At 38.9% G+C, this 25,457-nt stretch overlaps 1 protein-coding gene across 1 annotated transcript in view; it reads right to left on the bottom strand.

Annotated features, from left to right (window-relative positions):
* Window positions 1-4,752: 4,752 nt before the first annotated feature.
* The window catches only part of Cysltr1 (cysteinyl leukotriene receptor 1), a 35,924-nt gene continuing 15,219 nt past the window's right edge, over window positions 4,753-25,457 (bottom strand). The window contains exons 2-3 of the mRNA XM_048336706.1: window positions 13,307-13,391; window positions 4,753-6,590 (exon numbers count right to left, since the gene is read on the bottom strand). Coding sequence (XP_048192663.1) covers window positions 5,542-6,564 — 1,023 coding nt within the window. The 5' untranslated portion in view covers window positions 6,565-6,590; window positions 13,307-13,391 and the 3' untranslated portion in view covers window positions 4,753-5,541. The remainder of the gene's footprint in view (window positions 6,591-13,306; window positions 13,392-25,457) is intronic.

Genomic DNA, 25,457 nt, shown 5'->3' with positions numbered 1-25,457 from the left:
CGCAAGCTGGCTTGCCCTTTGACGAAATTTGTTATATTTCGTTGTGATTTGCACATCGGGAGATCTGTGCGTGGCTTCCCTGGTTTGGCTTTGTGCTGGTTCCCGCTGGTCCATCAGTGGGTGACTTGTTTGTGTCCTGGCTCTGTGTTTGAGTTTGGCTGTTGAACCTTCCTGCCCAATGGGCGAGCGTGACCATCTTGGTTGTTGTTGAGGTGGTCACCCTCACTGCACTTGGGGGTGGGTAGGTTCTGTGTCTTTCTCTGTGGGATAGTGTCCTCCTGTTGTGTTGTGCTGACCCTACCGTGCCCCTGGTGGGGGTTTGGTTTGCTGGTTGCTGATTCAGTGTGGCGTGGAGGCTTTTCTCTTCTTTGGTTCTTTTTTCCACTTGGAATCTGGTCAGAGGAGCTCACCTCTCAGGCGGTTCGCCCACCTGTGTGGATTGCTCCGGGCTGGTGTTGTTGAGGGGTGGCCCACCCATTTGTGCGAAATGCACCAATCTGAGTGGGTGCTGCCGCTGGGGGGCCCTGCCCACCTGTGCGGGGTACGCCTACCAGAGCGGGCCTGGGTTGTTGGGGTGTGCTTGTGCCCTCCCCTGAGTTTGCTGTGGGGGGCATTATGTATAGGCCCCAGTAGGATCAAGTGTTCTGGCGCAGGTTGGTGCCCACAGACTCTGCGCCTCCGATGCGAGGGGGGCATGTGATCGGGCCCAGTTGTCCCTGCTGGGCTGGTATTTCCCACCAGTGAGCCTGTGACTTTTGTTCAAAAAGTCCGCTAGGACCAGGCGCCTCAGGTGGGACTTCCAGTGCCTGCTGATCCCCGGGCCCCTGTTGGGGAGGGGGCGGGGCTGGTGTGGCCGGTTCAGGCTCCTCTGCTGCCTTGGTGCTGCTCCGCCCCTGCTAGCTTCTGTGTCCTCCCACAGTCTGAAGGGACCTTTTGCCGCCTGATTTGGGGGTTCTTTGTTCCCTTGGGGTGGGGAGGGGGAGGGAGGGAGCTCTAGCTTCTTTGTAGGGTTTGGGTCTCTGATAGCTGGTCTCCCATTGGGTTAGGGGGTAATGGGGAACTTACTGGTCCTGGATTGTGTGTGTGTCCCGCGCTGCTGTTGGCCCTTTGGGGGTGGGGTGCTGTGGTGTGGCAATTGGTCGTTTGGTGGTGGCGGCCCTGGCTCTCCCCTTCTGCACCACCCGGTTCTCTCGCCGCTCACGTCTGATCCCGGCCGTGTGGTCCCATACCTCCTGTCCGCTGCCGTCTGTCTCAATCGGTCCGTGCACCCCCTGGGGTCCGTGGAGTCCTGCTGTCTGGACTCTGTGCTCCTGGTGTGACTTTTCGGCAGTTGGTTTGTTGGTGCCAGGTTCCCTTTCCCAGCCTGGCCCTGTTCAGGCCAGGGTTGGCTGGTGGGGGGTGGGTATCCCGGAGATTTTCTGGCTCCTTGCAGGTTATAGGCTCTTCTTTTTTTATTTTTTTTCATTTCCTGCATTTCTCTGTTGCTTCTGGCTGCTAGCTTTGCTGGGTTCTTGATGGGGTGTTGGGTGCTGGAGTTCCCAGCTCGCTATTCAGTTGGAGCTAGTTGGGGTGCCTCCCTACTGTGGTGGCGCCATCTTCCTTCCCCTCTAAGAAATGTTTTGCTGTTTTCATATCAGGCTAAACCAATCCAATCCAGATGGTTTACATGAAGTGGAACAGAACGTAAATGTGCCTCTTTTCCTACCCCTAGTGCTCTGGAGCTTACTATAAGGGTCTACAAATTTACACTGATCTGACGTGTAGTCTCACCACTCAAGTTTCATTAATTAAGAGTCACTAAAGTATTAGTAAGAGGTAGGTATTGACAAACATATTTAATTATCTTTAAAAGACAGTTAAAAATTAAAAAGACAAAAAAATCATGTGACTGGAGCTAAAAATCCAGAAGATTTTTATCATTAAAGTTTACAGTCTGAGATGAACACATAAAACCATTTATCTTTATTCTGAAAACTAAAATACAGAATTTTCCCTTAAGATCAAATATGATTTTTTTAAAATACAGAAGTAATCTTGGTTAACCCCCCCCCATTAGGTATATAATGAAAGGTAAGGTAGGATAACTGATGAGGTTTGAAAGGAAAGTGTGTGAAGACTGTGGTGTGTTAGTGCCACCAGGGTATTATATTTCCACTAAGAATGATAAACATGAAGATCCTTCATATGCTAATATTGTCCCATACATACAATATTCTTAGGACTGTTTTCTGACTAAAATAATATGCTTTAGGTCATGCTTAATGTGTGCAGATAGCTAAACCTTTTAAACGTTAAAAGCTAGCTTTATGAATGAACAATAACTAAAAATAGGTTTCTTCCTCTTTTTTTTTTTTTTTTTGGCCAGTCCTGGGCCTTGGACTCAGGGCCTGAGCACTGTCCCTGGCTTCTTCCTGCTCAAGGCTGTAGCACTCTGCCACTTGAGCCACAGCGCCGCTTCTGGCCGTTTTCTGTATATGTGGTGCTGGGGAATCGAACCTAGGGCCTCGTGTATCTGAGGCAGGCACTCTTCCCACTAGGCTATATCCCCACCCTCTTCCTCTTTTTGTCTGTGCCTCTGGCTGTAGGTCTGTCTCTCTTTCTCTCTCTCTCTCTCTCTCTCCATATATAAACATTTAATCTGTCCTCTTTAAAAATGTACAATTTAGTATTGTTAACTATAGGTATTAATATTGCATAGCATATCTCTAGAACTTTAATTATAAATGATACTTTGCTGCAGAGGAGCACAGTAAATAAGGAACATGGTCTGTTTGTCAGACTGTCTATATTTGAACCTTGGTTCTGATACTTGCTAGCTGTGTGATGATGAGCAAGTTAATAAACTTCTTTGTGCCTCAGTTTTGTTTTTTTTTGTCATTCATGGAGCTTGAACTCAGGGACTGGCCACTGTCCCTGAGCTCTTTTGCTCAAAGCTAGCACTCTACCACTTTGAGCCACAGTGCTACTTCTGGTTTTGGAATGGTAAATTGGAGATAAGATTATCATAACTTTCCTACTCTAGCTGGCTTTGAACTGTCATCCTCAGATCTTAGCCTCCTGAATAGCTAGGATTATATGCATGAGCCACGAGGGCTTGCCTGGCTTTGTGCTTCAGTTTTTAATTCAGCAAGCTAGGCATATTAATGATATCTATCTTACAGGGTACCTGTAAGAATTAAAATATACAAGTACAAATAAAACACTTTAAGCAAAGGAAAACACACACAGCTCATTAAATGTTGTATAATACCATTTAAAGATAGCCGGTTGCTTCAGTGAGCTGGTAATTTCTACAAGGATCACTGTACTTCAGGAGAGAAATTAGGCAAGTACTAAGCAGTATGGTATAATTTATAAATGCATAATTAATGAAAGAATATGAAATTCGTGGTGCGTTTGCTGTTGAGTGAGGTTTTATAGTATATTTCATATGACACAAGTGGATCTGTGAGTGGAAATGACAAAAATCTGAAAGTAAGAATAAACAAGCAACACAGTTCTTTTTTTGTGGCAGAGAATTTAACTAGTCATTCTAACTGTTCTAACTCTTTCAAAATTGAGAATTGGTATAGTAAATCTGAATGAGTATATTTAAGTAGCAAAACTATCCCTAAATGCATTTAAATAATAAAATGATTTCTAAACACTTTAGAGTTACATCTTGCTATATATTTTAAGGTAAAACTTGAACATGCCTGTTCTCTTTGAGTTTCATAAGCATTTTGAGTTTCTTAAATAAGGAAGGTAATAAATACCATTTTCATTTTACAAATGAGGAAGCTGAGGATCAGAGTTTATGTCACGTGCTTAAAATTACTCAAGCAATGAGCAATAGAGACCATGTCTTTTGGCTTCCAGAGCAGTACTCTTCTACCATATGCTGAATAGCATAAAGCTTAGTAAGTGAGAAGTGAGGACTGACTTCTATGACAAATACCGTGTTTTATCTTTGCCTCAAGCAAGGGGAAGCAGGACAGAGTAAAAGTATCAGTACTGTCAGGTTCCAGGTACGTTAGACAAAAACTGCATAGGTACCTGTTATTACTTTGTTCAGAGGCTCTTTCCCTTCATGTTTTTCTCCCCATTGCTGGAAGGAATCTGGGAATAATGTACTGATTCAGATAGAACTTCTTTCATAGTTTTGCTTTTTTCTTCACTATTAGCATTTATTTCTTCTGTGATAATGTACAAATATTTGGAAGCCCAAATTTAAGGAACAGACTTGACTTCAGCAAAAGCTTGCCTTAATATATTTTAGTCATTACCAAGTTTTTCCACTATTTTAACAACAAAGTTTTTATCGTAATCTAAAATGACTATAAACACATCTTTGCTAATCTTGTCAACAGACTAATAAAAAAGTACAAAGCATGAAACAATAATACAGATTATAATAAACGTTCATCCTTAAATGCATATCACAGAGCAACAATTTATAGTTACACACCTGTATATAAATACATGAGTTTCTTAAACAATTTGTAATATGGATATTCAATATGTTTTTCAGAGATCTTTTGCAGTAAATTTTGATCCTAGTAATGGGAATGTAGAAAAGTAGACTCTCTTCTCATCAGATAAATTTCTATTTCTGGGGCTGGGTATATGGCTTAGTAGAGTGCTTGCCTAGCATACATGAACCCCTGGGTTGGATTCCTTAGCACCACATAAACAGAAAAAGCAGGAAGTTGCACTGTTGCTCAAGTGGTAGAGTGCTAGCCTTGAGCAAAAGGAAGCCAAGGCCCTGAGTTCAAGCCCCAAGACTGGCAAAAAAATTACTTTTGTTCATATGTAGGATCCATTGGTCTGGCTTCTTAAGGAAGGATTTTATATCAAGTAGGAAGACAATTTCTTATAGGAACTGCAATGAGCAACAAAACACTATTCTTTTCTGAGTTTCAGAGGCAGGGGCAGAAGAAAATTGGATGATACACTGGCCTTCCCCAGTTTCCAGATTGTACATTGCATGGAGATTTTATGGCCATTTGGCTGAATGAGCCCTTGTACATTTTCTCCTGAAAGGAATGGCCTCTCTTCCCCTTAGCTAGTTAGTACTACAAAGAAAGAGGCTGACAGTACATTTTATGTAGCACTGGGTCATCTCTGCTTCTCATCTGATGGCATGCATGCAAAGGAATATGCTAAGATGATTGAGAACTACTTGCTAATTTTAAAGCTAGATTTAAAAGTCTTGTTCTTAGCCTTTGTACAGCTTTTATTGGAGAAGGAAAACCTTGACCTCACATTTGGTTTCACAGAGCAAAACCACAAATATTTTCCACCTTCTGGAGAATGGTCAAACAACCATTTATAATTTAGCTCATAATTGTGAAATGAACTTTTAAAATATATTTCATAGTGGGATATAAGGTGGCTCATATCTCATAATGGGATGATTCATAAATGATATAGATTTATAAGTATATGAAGTTACATCATTGTACACTGTTAGTAGAAAATTTTATTTTTCTTATACAAGATGTGGGGAAATATTTTTTTGGGAAAGTCTTTTCATTGGTTTACAGTGAAAATGAGTTTAAACTATTCTTTGTATATTTCCTCTTCTTTTTCTGGCAGGGAGGCCTTCTTTTTGGGCATATATGTCATACTGGACAAAGAATGCTTTCTAAATGTAGACAGCCTTCTCCTAAAGTTTCCCCCGGAAAAGAAATACAGGAGCGGGTCAAAGCAACAATTTGATGCAGCTAGAGACAAGGTAATAACGACTGATTTCTGCATTTTAAGGACCAATTCACAGGGTTTCGTTTCATTGTGTAAAAAATGCAGATGGATAGTGCGTTGAATATGATAAGGCATGAAGCTAATCAAAAAAGCAGCTGTTACAACTATGATCATTCCTATAGCCTTTTTACGACTTGGAAGATTTTTCTTCATTGAATTTTTTAGTAAGGTTAAAATGATCATTGTGTAACATACAATTATAATGATAAAAGGGATGATGAAGCCAATGAGTAATGACACATAATGTAAGATCAGAACATGTTTTTTAGCTTGATTGTCCTGAGGAGGCTCAAAGCATTTGGTATTGTTTTTCTCATCTTTGTAAGTTTTAGACATTAAAAATGGAGAACTGGTCACAATCACAAAAATCCAAATGCCAACACACACAAATTTGGCTTTTTTCTGGGTTACCAATTTAATATTCTGGACTGGGAAAACAATTGCAACACATCGGAAAAAGCTCATGGCTGTCATAAAGAAAATGCTACAGTAGAGATTAACATACAAGGCATAGGTGCTGAGACGGCACAAAATGTCACCGAAGAGCCAAATGCCTTTGTGGACATAGTAGACCACACGGAGAGGCAGTGTGCACACACACAGTAGATCTGCTACAGCTAAATTAATCATGTATACTTGGAAGGCTGATTTCTCATGATATGTTTTTATGAGGACATATAGCACAAAGCTATTGCCAAAGAACCCCACAACAGAGATCATAGAGTACATGGTGGAGTACACGTGGTTGCGGAATTCATCAATAGTATTCCCGCATATGTTCTCACCGGCAGAAGATCCTGTCACATTTCCGACAACACTCATGATTTTCTAGTTCTTCTTCTCAATGCCTTGAATATAAAGAAAAAAACATGTCCAATTTTATTATAACTTAAATTATAGAAATATTAATATTTAATTCCATATTGTTAGTCTGTATACTTTTTCACCACTGCATGAAGCCATAGTACCTTGCCTCTGGGAGGAACATTCACGTCCTATAGGTATTCACGAAACTTTTTCCTTCCCTTCCCTCCCCTCTCTTCCTTTTCCCTCCTCTCCCCTCCTTTTGCTTTTGAATCTTTTGAATGAGTGTACAGTTTTAGTGTGAGGGGGTTTCATCATGGTATTGTCATACATACACAGTGAAAAATTTTACTCCCTCTACCATATTCCGAGTACTTTCCTCCTTCTTACCCTATTTTTTTGGTGTGTGTCCTGTCTTGGGGCTTGAACTTAGGGCCTGGGTGCTATTCCTGAGCTTTTGTGCTCAAGTCTAATACTCTACTACTTGAGCCACATATCCACTTCTGGCTTTTTAGTGCTTAATTGGAGATGAGTTTCATGGACTTTCCTGCCCAGGCTGGCCTTGAATCATAATCCTCAGATCTCAGCCTTTTGAGTATCTAGTAATCCTAGCTACCAGTGCCCAAGTTTACCCTATTTTTAATTACAAAATACTTTAAGATACTAGTATCACATATATGAATGTATTACCTATTTTAATTTTTCCATTTTCTTTATTAAGATGGCACAAGAGGGTTTTTTAAGGCCTACCCCTGGGAGGACTCCATGCAGAAGCTTCCTGTTTAAGTATCTACCTAGGTAACTGGCAGAACTTATAGCCTTAATTAGGGACTTAACTCTAGCCAAGCATCAGAGCATTAATATTTATACAGACTCAAAATATGCCTATCATATTCTCTATTCACATGCAGCCATCTGGAAAGTCATTATCTAAGCAGTAGGCATATGTCAGCATGTGCCTGGGCAGCAATCCACACTCTTTCCTTTTCCTCAGAGGTAAGGGTGGAGGATATTATATATATATGTCATGCCAACTAAGATCATAGGCCTGAGCATAGTACTTAAACTGTTTGATATAACTATTGGGGTCTTGGGAATATTATCCCAGCCACTTCTCAATCTGAGCCATATCACACAGGTTTCGTTGTGATACTTCTACAGATGTGTATAGTGTACTTTGAACAAGTTCACCTTCTATTATATTCCAGCAGCCACTTTCTTTACGTTGTCATTTTAGACAGAGTCTTGCTACATAGCCCAGGCTAGCTACTCACTATGAAGCCTAGGCTGGCTGGCCTCATCTGGTGATAGGCACTTCAAATTCTGTTACAGAGTAAAATCTGGATGAAGATGCTAGGTTCCCTCAAAATGAGGAAACATAGGAATGTATATGGAAATTGGTTGCCTAGCATCCTGGGGATCATGTGCTGGGTGCTGCTCATAGTTAGGGAAAACAATCTAACTTGTTAGTGAAACTCACACTGATGGGGAGATTCTTGATCTAGGACATGGTTGCTTCTTTTTAGAACCACAGAACACCATGGCTGAAGTGATTTAGTAATATTAATGATGAGAAAATATCCAGAAAGTAATATATTATTAAAAAGTCTATACCACAAAATTAAATTTAAAGAAGCTAAAAAATGTCCATACCACAATTTAAAGCTTTGAATAAGATGTGGTATAACTAGGTGGAATATACTTGTTGAATGAGGAAGTTTCTTGTAGCTGTTCATCTTTGTTTTCATCATAGACTTGTTCTCAAGGATTTCATATTTACCCATATACTTTTTTTCATTAAAATATTTTGAGGCAGGCACTGGTGGCTCACACCTGTAATCCTAGCTACTCAGGAGGCTGAGATCTGTAGATCATGGTTTGGAGCCAGCCCAGGCAGGATAACCTGTGAGACTCTTATCTCAAACTAACTACCATCCCCCAACGCCCCCAAACCAGAAGTGGAACTGAGATTCAAGTGATACAGTGCTAGCCTTGAGCACAAAAGCTCAGGAACAGCACCTAGGCCCTGACCAGTACAAAAAAAGTGTCATTATTTAGCACCAAGAACATTTGGTATAAGCTTTTTAAAAATCAAAGATTGTTTCTGAGGTCATAATGAAAAATGAGACCACCATGCCAATTCTCTGCATTGCAATTATGATATTTGCCTTCGGTTCTGTTGTGCGAGGAAAGGAAACCACCCCAAATTAATCTAGTCTTTGTCATTAATCCTGTTTGGGGTGTTTCCTCAAACTGGACTGTATTATTTTGTGAGGCACTAGATGGTGCTCTTGAGATTTTTTTGTAGAATTCTTTCTAAAATATTAGGTAATTTTGTATTAGCATACATTTGTTGTATGAAGACTGTTCACTGTGATAGTTTCACATGTGCACCCAGTACATTTTGGACAAATTTATCTCTGCCATCATATTCCCAAGATTTTTGATATAACTTCTCCCCTTTGCTTTATTGTGTTAATTGGCAAATAAATGTTGTATATATTTGGTATACATGCACAATGTGGTAACATGATGATCTGACATACCATACCATGAAATGATTATCAGAACCATTTCATGCTGTGATAATTTGATACATACATATATATGTGTGTGTGTGTTGTGTGTGTGTGTATGTTGTGAACTCACTACCATCATCAAATTAATTAACATAATCTTCAGAAGCTCAGCATGATGTTGCACTCCTGTCGTTCCAGTACTCTGGAAGCTTAGATAAAAGAATCTTGAATTTGAGGCCAGGTTAGACTATATAGTTAGACACTGTCTCAAAAAAATCAAATCAAATCAAATCAAAGCAAAGCAAAGCCAAGCCAGGCAAGACAAGGCAAGATAAAGCAAAACAAAACACCTAGATTAAGAAAATGTGTGTGTGTTTGTGTGTGTGTGTGTGTGTGTGTGTGTCTATGGTAAGATGTGTAAGGTCTATTCTCTTAGCCAAGAGCTTGTGGTTCATGCTTATAATCCTAGCAACTCAGAAGAGGGTGAGATGGTTTGATGCAGCCTGGGCAGAAAAGTCTGTGAGACTTTCATCTCCTATTAACTACCAAAAAGTCAGAAGTAGAGGTATGTTTTAAGTGGTTAAATGCTAGCCTTGAGCAAAAAAATGCTAAGGGACAGTGCTAAGGTCCAGAGTTGAAGTTCCAGTAGTAGTGTGCTATTAGCTGAAGGCCAAGTGGAATTAAAAAGCACAAATAAAAAGAAAAAAACCTGCTATTAGAATTCAGCCTACTAAAAAGCATCCTGTGTCTTTTGATGGAAGTTCCTTAAATTGGGGGGGATTTGAAGTATCTTAAGTTTCTTGAGTAGTCTTCAGTGAAGTAGAAGAAAATACTGATAAAGGCCCCATTCAAATAGTGAAACTAAAAGAGGATCCCATTCCAAATCAAGAAACCACTAGTAAGACTGACTAATGGAAGTCATGTATGTTTTTGTAAAGAAATGAAATCTACGGTCATTGTTCAAAAACTTGAAGTCTATTCAAATAAGTCAGATATGTTATGAAAGAAATCAGGGTAGGTGAAGCTCAGGACAGAGGGCAGATAACTGATGTGCTGTACATATAAATATGTCATTGGTATAGTTTATTTTATTTATTTTTGTCAATTGTGGGGCTTGAATCTGTCAGGGCCTGGGTGCTGTCCCTGAGCTCTTTTGCTCAAGGCCAGCACTCTACCACTTTGAGCCACAGCACTACTTCTGTTTTTTTTTTTTTTTTGGCCAGTCCTAGGCCGTGAACTCAGGGCCTGAGCACTGTCCCTGGCTTCTTTTTGCTCAAGGCTAGCACTCTGCCACTTGAGCCACAGCGCCACTTCTGGCCATTTTCTGTATATGTGGTGCTGAGGAATCGAACCCAGGGCCTCATATATACAAGGCAAGCACTCTTGCCACTAGGCCATATTCCCAGACCCCTACTTCTGGTTTTGAGTGGTTAATTGGAGATAAGAGTCTCACAGGGACTTTTCTGCCCAGGCTGTCTTCAAACTGTCATCCTCAGATCTCAGCCCCCTGAGTAGCTATGATTACAGGTGTGAGCCACCGGTGCCCTGCTTATTTAATTTATTTTTAAAGTTAATTTAATTTATTATTATAAAGGTGATGTATAGAGGGATTGCAATTACATGAGTCAGGTAATGAGTACATTTCTTTTTTTTTTTTGCCAGTCCTGGGGATTTGGACTCGGGCCTGAGCACTGTCCCTGGCTTCTTCTTGCTCAAGGCTAGCACTCTGCCACTTGAGCCACAGCGCCACTTCTGGCCATTTTCTGGATATGTGGTGCTGGGGAATTGAACCCAGGGCTTCATGTATATGAGGCAAGCACTCTTTGCCACTAGGCCATATCCCCAGCCCCTAATGAGTACATTTCTTTTTGTATAGTTTTATTTTAAACGGGATATCATTAAATACACTGTAATTGTGAAACATTATTGTTATTTAATCATTAATTAACCTGGCCATAAACAAAAGGAAAAAACTCCATGACATTTGTCATGTAGACCTTTTAAAAATCACTATTAAAAACCTAGAGAAATAGAATTAATACTTCAGTTAAAGATTTGAGGCAAACTTCAAATTTCTGTCACTCAGTTGAACTTTTCAAGATCTAGAGAGAATTCTTTGTGTGATCAGTGTGTTTTTTATGCCACTGTGAAGATATAGCAGTATTTTTCATTTGTAGATAACTTTTTGTATATATTTACTATTGTAAGACACATTCTTCTACTGGTCTAAACTATTAAATACTACATCCATATTTAGAATTTTTTAAACAAAATGATCAAGTTTAAAAAAGTTCTTTTATTTTAAATTAATAACTTTTTTTTTATTTTTATTTATTTTTTTTTTTTTGGCCAGTCCTGGGCCTTGGACTCCGGGCCTGAGCACTGTCCCTGGCTTCTTCCCGCTCAAGGCTAGCACTCCGCCACTTGAGCCACAGCGCCGCTTCTGGCCGTTTTCTGTATATGTGGTGCTGGGGAATCGAACCTAGGGCCTCGTGTATCCGAGGCAAGCACTCTTGCCACTAGGCTATATCCCCAGCCCAAATTAATAACTTTTTGAACTAAAACTAGAAATTCTGTCATAGTTTATCCATTTTTTATTAGCATCCGTTAGTAGTACAAGCTGAGTTCATTGTGGTCATTCCACAGATGGTTACAGTGTATTTTGACATGAAAAGTGAATACAAAATGATTTTTTTTGCAAAATGATTTTAAGGTTATGTTCTCAAAGATGACACATTGTGTCAGTACTTTGCTCTGATTTGTGAATTTCTCAACTGGGTTTTTTGCTTGGTATGTGAAATTAAAGCAGATTCTTTAGTACACTTTCCTATAGCTACAGATTTTTCTTTTTTCCATTTCTTCTGATTGGATATGGTTACTATGAGTTCATAAAATACAATGAAAATATAAATAAAGAATTTACTACATTAAAATAATACTGAATGAATGAGTAAATAAATAATAGATAAATTTATTATTTAAGGCAGTATTTATCACTTGAAATCACTTAGAGTTATTTTCTTATTCCAATTAAAAAATCTTTCCAGTACTCACTAGACACTGTTGAAAAATGAACTATGTAATTTGTTGGTGGGGATGGGAGGGAAAAACTGGAGGAGAGTGAGAGAAGGGGTGACATTGTCCAAAAAGAAATGTAGTCATAGCCATGTGCCTCTGGTTCACAACTGTAATCCTAGCTACTCAAGAGGCTGAGATCTGAGGATTGCAGTTTGAAGCCAGCCTGGGCAGCAAAGACTGTGAAAATCTTATTTTTAATTGACCACTAGAAAACCGAAGTGGAGTTGTGGCACTATCCTTGAGTGAAAAAGCTCAGGGACTATGTCTAGGCCCTGAGTTCAAGCCTCATGACTGACAAGAAAGAAAGGAAGAAAGAAATAGATGTATTCATTACCTGACTTATGTAACCGTAATCTCTCTGTATATCAACTTTATAATAACAATAAAAAATAAGAATTAAAAAAATATTTCCAGCATTAGAGCCTAAAATAACTGTTTAAATTAAGTTGCTTCCTAAAGTATTAAGCAAGTTACTAAATCATAGGCTAAGGGTTAAAAATACCCATATTACTGACATAGACTAGTTGTTTATTACATGTTACAAATAATGTGAAATCCTCAGATATTTGAATGAAAGATGCCAAATAAAACTGACAACAATGGAAAAGAAACAGAGAAACAGGTGGTCTTTAGTTCCATTTAATAAACTTTGAAGCCCTCAGAGAACCTGTACATTTTAGTATTTAGGTTCAATTGTTTATATATAAATCAAATCAATGATTTGTATTAGGCCAGAAAAGAAGACTGTAACAGTTTAAAACAAGTAGTTAACTCTAGAAAGGTTGAGATCATTTAATGCAAGCCAGTCTGATGGCTTTCCAGGGGTAATCAGCATTTAATTCATTTTCCCACCTATTTACTGTGGTCCCCCAATCATGTGACTCTACTAAATGGGCACAGAGAGTTCCTTTGGAAACCTAAGAAGTCTAATGACCCATACCTGCTTCCAAATAGCTCATAGGTGATGAGGAGTAATAGTTCAAAGATGTGGAGTGGTTACAGTGCAGTATAGTAAGAGTTGTCTTAGCATAAAATGAGTCAATAATTGGTTAATGAAAGCAAGCAATAAGCATACCTCGACCTGATTTTATTTTAGTACAGTTACTTTGTTAAAATAATTACAAGTTTAAAAAGCAAAGTTCATTTTGAAAATGGAGCCATACCTCTTTCTGGCACAGCAATACCCTTCACAAATGTTCCTCCTTAGGGTAGTTAGTGCTTCTTATGTTATGTCAGAGGATGCCCAAACTGAAATCAGATTGAAAAGAAAGTTAATGATCTTAGAGTCAGTTCAAAAGGGTCATGGGAATTTAGTAGCCCTAAGTATAGATTCAAAATGTGTGATGGGATATCAAAACTTTACTGAAAGATTTAGGGCTTGTCACTGAATTCCATTACTCCATTTTTTACATCCCAGGGGGAGGACTTGAAACCCAGACCCTGACTAGTCACAGATGTTTGCTGCCATGTGAGTACAACATTTATATCTAGAGATGAATACAGTGTTATAGTCCTCTCTATGAAATAATATTTTCTCTTATTAATTATAAAATGGAACTTTTATAATTACAAATGAATTATAATGAAGTTCAAAGGGGACAATCATTTGGAAATTTCTATACAAAAAACCTACTTCTGTATAAAAATAGGATTTAGAACATTAAAGATATCACGTATATCTTTCTCGGTTTGCTTAGGGACAGTATTGGGAAGAAAAACATAAATCTCTTTGTAGTTTTGGGATATCTCAAAAAACTTTTCCTTACAAACTTATGATGGTATTTGGCTTATATATGTTCACAGGTCGACTGTTATGTAACCTTCACAGGAGTTTTAAGAAGTATATGTCTCTTCTCTTCAATTAAATTACATCAGATAATCTATAAGAGTACAGTAAATCTCTAAGAATTGAACAGGGAAGGGCTTTCTTCAACAGGACAACTCAAGTACTATTCTTCTGAACTTTTGCTCTCTATGGCAGCCTTCATTCCTGTCAGCAAGGTCCCAAGAGAGACTGGTCACTTTTCTTTATGTGTGGTCCCAGTGCCAACAAAATAATCACTTTCCTGCAATTTATTCATAGCAAGTAGTAACAGGGGAGAACTATAGGGTCTCTACTGAGTAACAAGGAAATAAAAAAGAAAACAAGAGGTTGGGAACGTGGCTTAGCTGTAGAGTGCTTGCCTAGCATGCACGAAGCCCTGGGTTTGCTTCCTCAGCATCACATAAAGAGAAAAAGCTGGAAGGGATGCTGTGGCTCAAGTGGTAGAGTTCCAGCCTTGAGAAAACAGCTCAGGGACAGTGCTCAGGCTCTGAGTTCAAGCCACAGGACTGACAAAGCCTTTCTGATCCTAAAGTATAATTTCACTCTATGTAACCATGAATAAATGTCACATTTCTGAACCACATGTAGTGGGTTTTTAGTCCCCACATTTAAGATTTCAAGACAATCTCCCATCCAAGTACTAACCAGGCCTGATCCTGCTTAGCTTCCGAGATCAGATAAGATGGGGTGCATTCAGGGTGGTATGGCCGTAGACAAGACAATGTCAATCTATAGTTGTTTTAGAATTTTTAGCTTTGCATATACCAAGCATTCAATAATTTTGTTCATTTTCCTGTTTTCCCTTTCAGTTTTCTTGGGGGAATCTTGTCTCTAATAGAAGATTCTGCTGATATTACATGCTACCGTTCATATTTAGATGACTAGGTAGATGAGGTGAGGTGACAAAGTAACAGTATAAATATGTGATTTTGTTTGCCAGTCCTGGGGCTTGGACTCAGGGCCTGAGCACTGTCCCTGGCTTCTTTTGGCTCAAGATTAGCACTCTGCCACTTGAGCCACAGCATCCCTTCTGGCCTTTTCTATATATGTGGTGCTGAGGAATGAAACTAGGGCTTCATGTTTATGAGGCAAGTGCTCTACCATTAGGCCATATTCCCAGCCCCTACAAAACTATTCTTATAAGGAAGAGGATACTCGCTCTCCATCAGCCCCTAACCTCTATTGAACCTGCTAAATGATCAAAATCTAGTAAGCAAGGTAAATAACAGTGCTCAGAGATATTATAATACAAGTTCCCAGTTCATATTCATGCAACTCTATTTAATTTCTGCAATAGAATTACATACAAACATGAATCAATTCTACACTTTTGTGCTATGCATGGCTCAGATAGAACTAATGGTCCACAAATGTCTCTACATAGCCTCTAGGCTAGTATATTCTACTAAATAAAATGGTAATAGTAACTTTTTTGGCACCAGTCCTGGGGCTTGAACTCGGCCTGAGTGCTTTCCCTTAGCTTTTTGGTTCAAGGCTGGCAGTCTACCATTTGAGTCATAGCTCTAATTCTGGCGTTTGGGTAGTTAATTAGAGCTAAGTCTCACAGACCTTTCCTGCTTGGGCTAGTTTTGTACTATAATCTTAAGATCTCAACTTCCCTTGATAGCTAGGATGATAGGCATGAACCACTAGCATTTAGTTCCTTGTTTTGTTTTTACTCAAATAATAAAGTCATTCTTGATTCTCTCAGCCTAAACTCCTATTTCTCTCATTTGAAGTGCTTCAGTATTTTGGTTTTTGCTTTTCTTTTTTATTAGTGCTTATGAATTATACCAAGGGGTTTCATTGTGCTATTTCCATACATGCATATAATACACTTGGATCAAATTCATCCCCTCTATTACTTTTTCATCTTACTCCCTCCTTTTAAACATATTAATGGATTTCATCATTCTATTTTCGCACATATGCATGAAGTACGTTGGTTATATTTACACCTTCTCACTTCACCTACTCCTGTTGCTCTCTCCCCTTTATTTCTTGCTAGTTTTCATTTCCTATTTGTTATAGTCATGTCTGTGATTCTTCAGTTTCAGTAAAATGGAAGGACAACTTTGCATTTCCTCTGTACATAGTATAAAGCCTTTTAACTATTGTCTAGGAATGGGACCAAGGGGTAAAGGATAGAGCAATGATTATGGGGAGGGGGAGGGAGAATGCAGTCCAGAATTCAATGTATGTACCATAAAATTACTGGTGGCTCATGCCTCTAATTCTAGCTACTCAAGAGGCTGAGGTCTGAGGATCTTGGTTCGAAGCCAGCCCAGGCAGGAAAGTCCATATGATGCTTATCTCCAATTAACCACCAGAAAACCAGAAGTGGTGCTATGTCTCAAAGTGGTAGAGTGCTAGCCTTGAGTGAAAGAGCTCTGAAACAGTGCCTAGGCCTTGAGTTCAAGCCCCACGATGGAAAAGAAAAGTAAGGGAAGGGGTGGTTGGAGGGAGTGAGACAGTTTAAAGGGATGACACTGATCAAGATGCATTGTATTCATAAACTGTTTCGTTAAAAAACACCTCCTTCATGCAACTTCTTAAAGATAATACAAATTTTAAAAAAGAACTGAAAAAATATTGGCTGACTTGAAGTAATCCGTTTTTTTCTCTTTCATTTTGTTAATGTCAAAACAAGAGGGAAACCTTGCATGGAGAAAGACAATGGGCTTAGGGGAATGTCTGCAGAACTGACAGGCAGAAGATGTAGGTCATATCTCAGGCTGTGGTAGATGACTGAAGGATCTTGGAGGGAATTGTTTCCTCTATAAGATCCCTTCACTTACTTGCAATAGACTAAGGTTATACCATATGGTTTCCAGAGTCCCTTCTGGCCATTCTGTAAATATACAAAGGTCAAGGTACAAGAACAAGTAATATAACTGATGTACAACTTCAGCAAAGAACACAGACCTAAGCTTCCTGCAACCTTGAATTAAAACTACTGATTGCTCCCTTAGCTTCCTCAGGTAAACATCTAAAGGAAAAGCTGGATTCCTTTGTGAATATATAAGTTGTACTCAGGATACAGGCCTGGTCAAACCTTCTAAATGTAGCACAATAGTTCTAGATTTGACAATGGTTTCGAAGCCAAGGGCTAATCACAATGACTTAAATTTGTTCTAATTTCCAGGAATTAAGTTCTTCTCCCTGCCCTTACCCCTTTTGTAATTATGGCATCTCTCTCTCTCTCTCTCTCTCTCTCTCTCTCTCTCTCTCTCTCTCTCTCTCTCTCTCTCTCTCTCTGTGCGTGTACGCGCGCGCGCGCGCACATGCACACTGATCCTAGGGCTTAAATTCAAGGCCTGGGAGCTGTCTCTGATGTTTATTTCTCAAGGCTAGCACTCTACCATGTGAACCATAGTTCCACTTCTGGCTTTTTGGTGTTTAATTGAAGATAAAAGTCTCAGTGATTTTTCTTGTCTGGGTTTGCTTTGAATCGTGATTCTCATATCTCAGCCTCCTGAGTAGCTATGAGGCCTTACTGTTAGTTTTATTTTCTCTGTTTATGTGGTGCTAAGGAACCAAACCCGGGGCTTCATGCGTGCTAGGCAAACGCTCTACCACTAAGCCACATTTCCAGCCCTAGTTTTATTTTTTAGTATCTCTTAGGTAGTGGCTGTCTTGATTGATCATATGGGCTCAATCATCTTTCCATAAAGATCTTAGCAGATGTCTCAAACCTCCTCTTTAGGCTTTCAATGGCTTTGATTCCTGGGAAAATATTTTTCCACTATAATTTGGGAACTTTTTGAGACCTGAATAACCTAAACAAATGATCTGTTTTTCTCCCAACTACAAAGTCATGTAATTTGTTTTCCTTTAAATTAATTTATTGTTTTTGTAAATGTGGTGTAAACAGGAGTTACAGTTATGTAAGCCAGATAGAGTGAATTTCTTCCTTCCCTTCCCTTTCTTTTTCTTTCTTTCTTTCTTTCTTTCTTTCTTTCTTTCTTTCTTTCTTTCTTTCTTTCTTTCTTTCTTTCTTTCTTTCTTTCTTTCTTTCTTTCTCTCTCTCTCTCCTTCCTTCCTTCCTTCTTCCCTCCCTCCCTCCCTCCCTTCCTTCCTTCCTTCCTTTCTCTCTCTCTCTTTCTTTCTTGTGGTCCAGTCCTCCCTCCCTCCCCCCTCTCTCCCCCCTCTCCCCCCTCCCTCCCTCCCTCCCTCCCTCCCTCCCTCCCTCCCTCCCTCCCTCCCTCCCTCCCTCCCTCCCTCCCTCCCTTCTTTCCTTCCTTCCTTCCTTCCTTCCTTCCTTCCTTCCTTCCTTCCTTCCTTCCTCCTTCCTTCCTTCCTTCCTTCCTTCCCTTCATTTCTTTTTTTCTTGTCCTTGGGCTTGAGCTCGAGGCTTGGGTACTGTCCTTGAGCCTCTTTGTGCTCAAGGCTAGCACTCTACTACTTGAGACACAGCACATCTGGCTTTTACTAAGTAGTAAAGTACTAAGTAGTAGTCTCACAGACTTTTCTGCCTGGGCTGGCTTTGAACCATGATCCCTGGATCTCAGCCTCCTGAGTAGCTAGGATTGCAACTGTGAGCCATGGGTGCCTGGAAAGAGTGCATTTCTTTTTAAACAGTATTAGCCTTTCTCTCATTCTCCTAGTAGTATCACTGCTGCATTTGTTTACCATTTGTCCTACCATTTGTCTGCCCCCACTTACCCTCCCAAAGAAAGATAAATGAACAAACAAGACCAAAAGAAAAGAAAACAAAAACAGCAACAAAAAATGAAACCTCTTGTTTTCATTTCCTGGAGTTCATTTTGATAAATCTTATTTTATATAGTCAGATGCACATAGCTATTGCACCTGTGTGATCCTCACCTAAGAATATTCTCCTTTGGTCTCACTCTGTGTGAATGCATAGAGACCCATGTAATTTATCATGCCCAAGTGTATTATTTTCCTTTATCATACATTTTGTTTACTAGTAGATTTATAGGCACATTCTAGTTACCAAAAATGACACAACCTATGTTTCTTTGGGTCTGGCTTACTTTGCTTAATAAATTTTTTCCAAGTCTTTCCATTTCCTTATGAATGGTACAATGTCATTCTTCCTGATGGATGAATTCCATTGTGTACATATACCACATTTTATTGATACAATCATCCACTGAGGGGCATCTGGATTGATTCCATATCTTGGCTTTGGTAAACAATGCTGCAATGAACATGATTGTGCTGGTAGCTTTGCAGTGGTGTTGTTTGTGTTTCGTGGTATACATGCCCAGGAATGTAACCACTGGGTAATAGGTAATCTGTATGTTTAGTCTTTTGAGGAGCCTCCATACTGCTTTTCAGAGTGGTTGAACAAGTTTTGTAATTTGTTTTATTCTAACAAAATACAACCAGTAGCTGTCACTGGTGGCTCATATCTGTAATCCTAGTTAATCAGGATATTGAGGTCTGAGGACTGTGGTTTGAAGCCAGCCTGGGGAGGGAAAGTTGAGACAATTATCTCCACTAAACTACTCCCCCCAAACCTGGAAGTGGAACTGTGGCCCATGTGGTTAGCCTTGAGCAAGAAAGCTCATGGACAGCACCCAGTTCCTTAGTTCAGTCTCCATGACTTGAACACATACAAAAAAAGAAGTTATGAATTGAATAAAATAAGATTGAACTGATTTTGCTTATACAATTAAAAACTTGAGGTGTCATTATAAGTAGAATAAAATAAAATGGCTGGCGAAGCTCATCTAAATTACCTCCATCTTGCTAATTTAATTAATTCAATAAAACCTACTGGGATTTGGCTAAAAATTTAAAACATCAAGCTGGAAACTGAGTTTTAACTGTTTATCTTAGACATTGCATCTTTTGCTATGACGAAGCTTTTAAACTTGATGTAATCCCATTTATTAATTCTCTGTCCTGTTTGCTGAGGCCCAGGAATTCTATTCAGGAAATTCCTGCCTATGCCAATAAGTTCTAATGTTTCTCCTAGTCCTTCCTGTTTAAATTTCAAGATGTCCGGTCTTACTTACATTGACGTCTTTGATCCACTTTGAATTGATATTAGTACATGGTGAGAGATAGGGATCTAGTCTTAGTCTTCTACATGTGATGTCCATTGTTTTCCCAACACCAATTGCTGAAGAGGCCATCTTTTTCCCAACATGTATTGTTGGTTCCTTTGTCAAAAATTAGATGGCTGTAGGTATATGGGTTCATTTCTGGGTCTCCTAGTCTATTCCATTAGTCCTCAGATCTACTTTGTGTGAATACCAAGTTGTTTTTTGTTACTATAGTGCTGTAATAAAGTTTGAAGTCTGGAATTGTGATACTTCTAGCATTGTTTTTTCTTTCTTCTCAGAATTGCTTTGGTGATTCTGGGCTTTTTGTGATTCCTTATACATTTTGGCTAGAAAGGTAGTTACAAATTGCTTTCAAGATCAGTTTATATTATATAATAAGTCTTAAGGAATTAAGTTGGATTTGTAAAGAGAAGAGCTCATTAGTTTGGTTAAAAGTTTAACTTTCAGGGGCTGGGAATATGGCCTAGTGGCAAAAGTGCTTGCCTCTTATACATGAAGCCCTTGGTTCAATTCCCCAGCATCACATATATAGAAAACAGCCAGAAGTGGCGCTGTGGCTCAAGCGGCAGAGTGCTAACCTTGAGGAAAAAGAAGCCAGGCCCTGACTCCAAGCCCAGGACAGGCCAAAAAAAAAAAAGTTTAACTTTCATAATGAAATAAAAAAAATGGCATAGATATATAGCTTACCGCTTCAGATCAACTATATATAACCTTATTCAAAAATACTTTCCAAGTGTCTACTATGTTTATGAACTTTGCTTATTCATAACTACTGCTTCTTAGGATAAGGAACATGCCTCACTGTCTTTATGTTCCCAGGGCTTGGGTCAATGTGAGATCTCAATAGATGTTTCTGACTGGCCTTGAGTAGGTGGCAAAAATCATGCTTGAAGATGATACCCGATTCTTGTTGATTTGGGGGTGGTATAGCCACAGGGTCTTGGCCTTCGCCGACAACAATGTGATCAATATCCTGGTAAAAAACAAAAAAGGGGGGGATTGTATAGAGGTCAGGTCAGTGTGGGTTAGAACTTTGAATAACTTTGTAATTTTAAATGTGGGATAGGGGATGTAACAAAGGTGAATACCCGGCAAGTTGATTCAGTTTGTTAAAGAACAGCCAAAAATGTACTGTTTAGTTGTAGTGGAGATTAAAAAAATAAAGCTGGCTTCAGTATAAGAAACAAGTTTCAACTTGCTTTTGAATCTGGAATGGGGTTAGTTACGATACACACCTTATTCACTGCACCTTCACTCTCTTTAGAAGCTCCTGATTGCTATAGAGAAGAAAGTAAGTCTCAGTCCACTATACTTTTCTTATTTCTCAGGCTCTCTTCTTTCAGTGTAAATCTATTTGTGTTATATCAAATTTCCTTCTTCAAGGTGTAGTTTGGTAGGAAAATTCTACCAGTGCCACCTAGGTACCTTTTAGAACGAGAAATGACAAGACAAAGAAGAACTTTAACTAGTGTCGTGATGTTCTGGCTTTCATGAGGCTCTGAGACCAAACAGTTGTAGAATGAATCATATGAAAAGGGATGAACATTTTAGTCCCATGATTTTTTTTCCTGCTCATACAGAAGAGATATCTTATTTATTTTTTCCCTTTATTGTCAAAGTGAAGTACAGAGGGGTTATAGTTTCATATGTAAGGCAGTGAGTACATTTCTTGTTCAACTTGCTACCTCTTCCCCCATAATTTTTTTTGTCAGTCCTGGGGCTTGGACTCAGGGCCTGAGCACTGTCCCTGGCTTCTTTTTGCTCAAGGCTATAACTCTACCTCTTTAGCCACAGCACCACTTCTGGCCTTTTCTGTTTATGTGGTGCAGAGGAATCGAACTCAGGGCTTCATGCATGCTAGGAAAGCACTCCACCACTAAGCCACATTCCCAGCCCTTCCCATAAATTTTAAGGTGAGCCAAGTCACCAAACAAAACAATGAAAAGAAAGTGTATCAAGATATTGAAAACAATTTTCAACAGAGCCACTTAATATAAGGCAGTTACTAGAAGTAGCTATAAAAATCTTCTAATGTTCTTTATAAATATTAGTGTTGGAAGAGGATTTGAGAAAACATCTAGCCACACCCCCTTCATTAACCAGAAAGATAAAATGATTGCTTGAAACAACACACTGAATTAGTGACAAGAGCCAGGACATTTAACTCAGTCCATTGTTATTTCTACTACACCACATCGTTAAGTTTTAGATTTCACATGGTCTTTTCACTAAACATTGACTCATAAGAAAAATTCAGATACCAGTGCAAATCATGGCAGTTGAACATATTGTGTACTTGACTAGTATGTACAAGACCCTGGGTTTCATTCCCAGCACCATCAAACTTAATAGGTATGAATTCTGTACTAGACTCTTGGAAAATAGGACAGGCCTGCTTATGTCCTTCTTACTAGAAGGAAATACACGTGTATTAACAAGTGAAGGCCTTGCCCTATTACAGCTGTTGCAATAGGAATATATAAACACACAGAGAAAGCCTTGAAAGGTGGTACACACCCATAATTCCAGCACTCTAATAGCTGAGGCAGGATTCTAAGTTTGAGGACAGTCATATACCTTGTCACAAAACAACAGCAACAATATCAGCAGAAAGACACAGATAACAAATACTCAATTGTGTGTATATGCTAGAAAAAAGGCTTTATAAAAGAGAGCAGGTGGACAGATAAAAAAGTGAATTCTAGAGGGAGAAGAAAGGATGAATATGGCATGGGGTGTTAAATAGCATGCTATGTTTAGGGAACATCTAATATTTTTATGTAGCTGAAATATAAGATGATGAATGTATATATATGTGTGTGTATGTGTGTGTGTGTGTGTGTGTGTGTGTGTTTGTGTTTCTTTTCTGAATGATCTGGGTATGAGGTTTAAAAGTAAGAAAATTAGTTTGGAAATGTATGAACTAAGTCACAAAAAATCATAAAAGGTCTTACATACCATTCTAGAGAATTTGAGCCTATCCTCTAGGTAATGGGGAAATTCTCTAGGTAGTGGGGCTAAAAAGAAGACTGTCACATAAAAGAAAAAGAAAGTGCTGAAATATGACAGCTGAATTATGATCTACTGTAGCTTGGTTGAAAGTGAGGCCAATAGGTTTGACTACATTGCATGTTCCTTGAAAGCAGGGATTGCAAGTTTCACTTTCAACTATTTTAGCTCCCCTCCTTCCTCAGTATCCCTTTACAAACTTGAGATATAGTAGTTTGCATTTGTAGTAGGAAAAAATGAATGGCTGTAAAGAAATTTCTATGTAAAGAAATTTAAATTATATTGTCGACTTATTTCAGTAGACTGTGCCTGCTTTTTGTTGGTCGTGGGGCTTGAACTCAGAGCTTGGGCACTGTCCCTGAGCTCTTTCACTCAGAGCTAGTGCTCTACCACTTTGAGCCATAGTACCACTTTCAGTTTTTTTTTTTTTTTTTTTTTTTTTTTTTGCCAGTCCTGGGCCTTGGACTCAGGGCCTGAGCACTGTCCCTGGCTTCTTTTTGCTCAAGGCTAGCACTCTGCCACTTGAGCCACAGCGCCACTTCTGGCCGTTTTCTGTATATGTGGTGCTGGGGAATCGAACCCAGGGCCTCATGTATACGAGGCAAGCTCTCTTGCCACTAGGCCATATCCCCAGCCCCGCCACTTTCAGTTTTTGAGTGGTTAATTGGAGATAAGAGTCTTGCCGGGACTTTTTTTCCCCCTCTGGCTTTGAACTGAGATTCTCAGATCTCAGCCTCCTGAGTAGCTAGGATTACAGGTGTGAGCTAGAATGTGCCCTTTTAAATTGTAAGAATAGTTGCCATTTATCTTATAAAATAAGATAAAATGTAAGTTCCACTTCATTTTGCACAACTGAAAATGGTTTCTTTGGTTGATAAACATATCAGAGCAATAGATATTGAAGGAAGGAGAACATACATCGGGGTTTTTAGATTTTTAAAAAAATTTTGTATAGTGTTTTGTGTAGTTTTTATTTTTCACTTTTTGTCACTGCTTTTGATTTGTGTACTTTTTGTCTTGTATGTAAGTTTATCTGTTTTGGGGAGGGCAGTGGGGAGTACAGAATGGTAAGTGAACTAACGCAGTAGTGATATTCACTAGACAGCACGTTGAATATAAAGTATATATTTTGTGGGGGAGGGGGTTTGGAAGGGGAAAACTGGGAGAAAACAAGGGAAGAGGTGAAACTGGACAAAAAGAAATGTACTTATTATCTGATCTATGTAACTGTAACCCCTCTGTACATACCTTTACAATAAGAAGAAAAGAAAACAAAAGAATAGTTGCCAGATTGAGCCAGAGGGGATTCTTTTTTTCTTTTAATGATACTGAGGCTTGAACTCAGGGCTTGGGCACTTTCCCTTAGCTGCTTCCATTCAATACTGGTGCTCTACCACTTGAGCCACACCTTTAATTATAGTATTTTGTTGGTTAATTGGAGATAAGAGTCTTACAGATTTGTCTGTCTGACCTGGCTTCATACTGTGATTCTTAGATCTCAGCCTTCTAAGTAGCTAGGATTTACAGGTATGAACTAGGAGTTCCCAGCTTCAGAAGGGAATTTTAAAATCCTGATGCAATAGACATTCATATGAGAAAAAAAGCTCAGAAATCTGAGGATGGAAGGAAAGTGGCAATGACTTGCTCAAAACACCAAAGTAGTGAGAAACTTGGAACCAGAATACAGTAATTGTGACCTGCTGCTCTCCGTCTCACTCTTACTGTTAATCTCCATTATCAATGACCTTGTTCAGATAGTTGAGATCATCCATCATTGTAGCCAATCCTTAGCCCTTTGTTTCTCTCTCTCTCTCTGCTATAAAGTTAATTTACTTCTGTATTAACTAATAAAATGACAAGGTAACAAACAGTACAAGAAATGTATCCAATGCCTAACATATGAAACTGTAACCTCTATGTACATCAGTTTTATAATAAAAACTTAAAAAAAAAAGAAAATGAAAAATCGCCTTGATGTGAAAATTAAAAAAAAATGATACAACCAGTTAGAAAGAGAATCCAAGAGAAGACATACTTAAATATTAAAATGAATTTTTAAATTTTCATACACAAAACTAGAGGGAATAAGACACGGGAAAAATTGTCCCTTTTTATTTCTTAGCATACGTGTCAACTTTAAAGTGCATGACTCAACCCTCTCTCAGCTATACACTTGTCATCTGAAATTTAGTCTCTCATTTTCAGTTGTCTACTAGGTTATTACATTCATATCACTTGACTTTTTCCCTTAATTTCAACATCCTGTCCTTCCACGTGAACTTACTCAACTAACCTTTCTGGTTTTCTTTTCATTGTTACTAATAAATAGTCTTTTAGATATGGAAGCATAGAATTTAGTAGTAGTCATATTTGATTCTACCCGACCTTTATCTTATCCCTCATCAAGTTCCGTTGCTTCTTGTTTTGTAATACCTGACC

The sequence above is a fragment of the Perognathus longimembris genome, chromosome 28 (assembly GCF_023159225.1).
Source record: "Perognathus longimembris pacificus isolate PPM17 chromosome 28, ASM2315922v1, whole genome shotgun sequence".
Taxonomy (NCBI): domain Eukaryota; kingdom Metazoa; phylum Chordata; class Mammalia; order Rodentia; family Heteromyidae; genus Perognathus; species Perognathus longimembris.
Note: the sequence above shows the minus strand (reverse complement) of the source record. Positions and strands in the feature narration are given on the sequence as shown.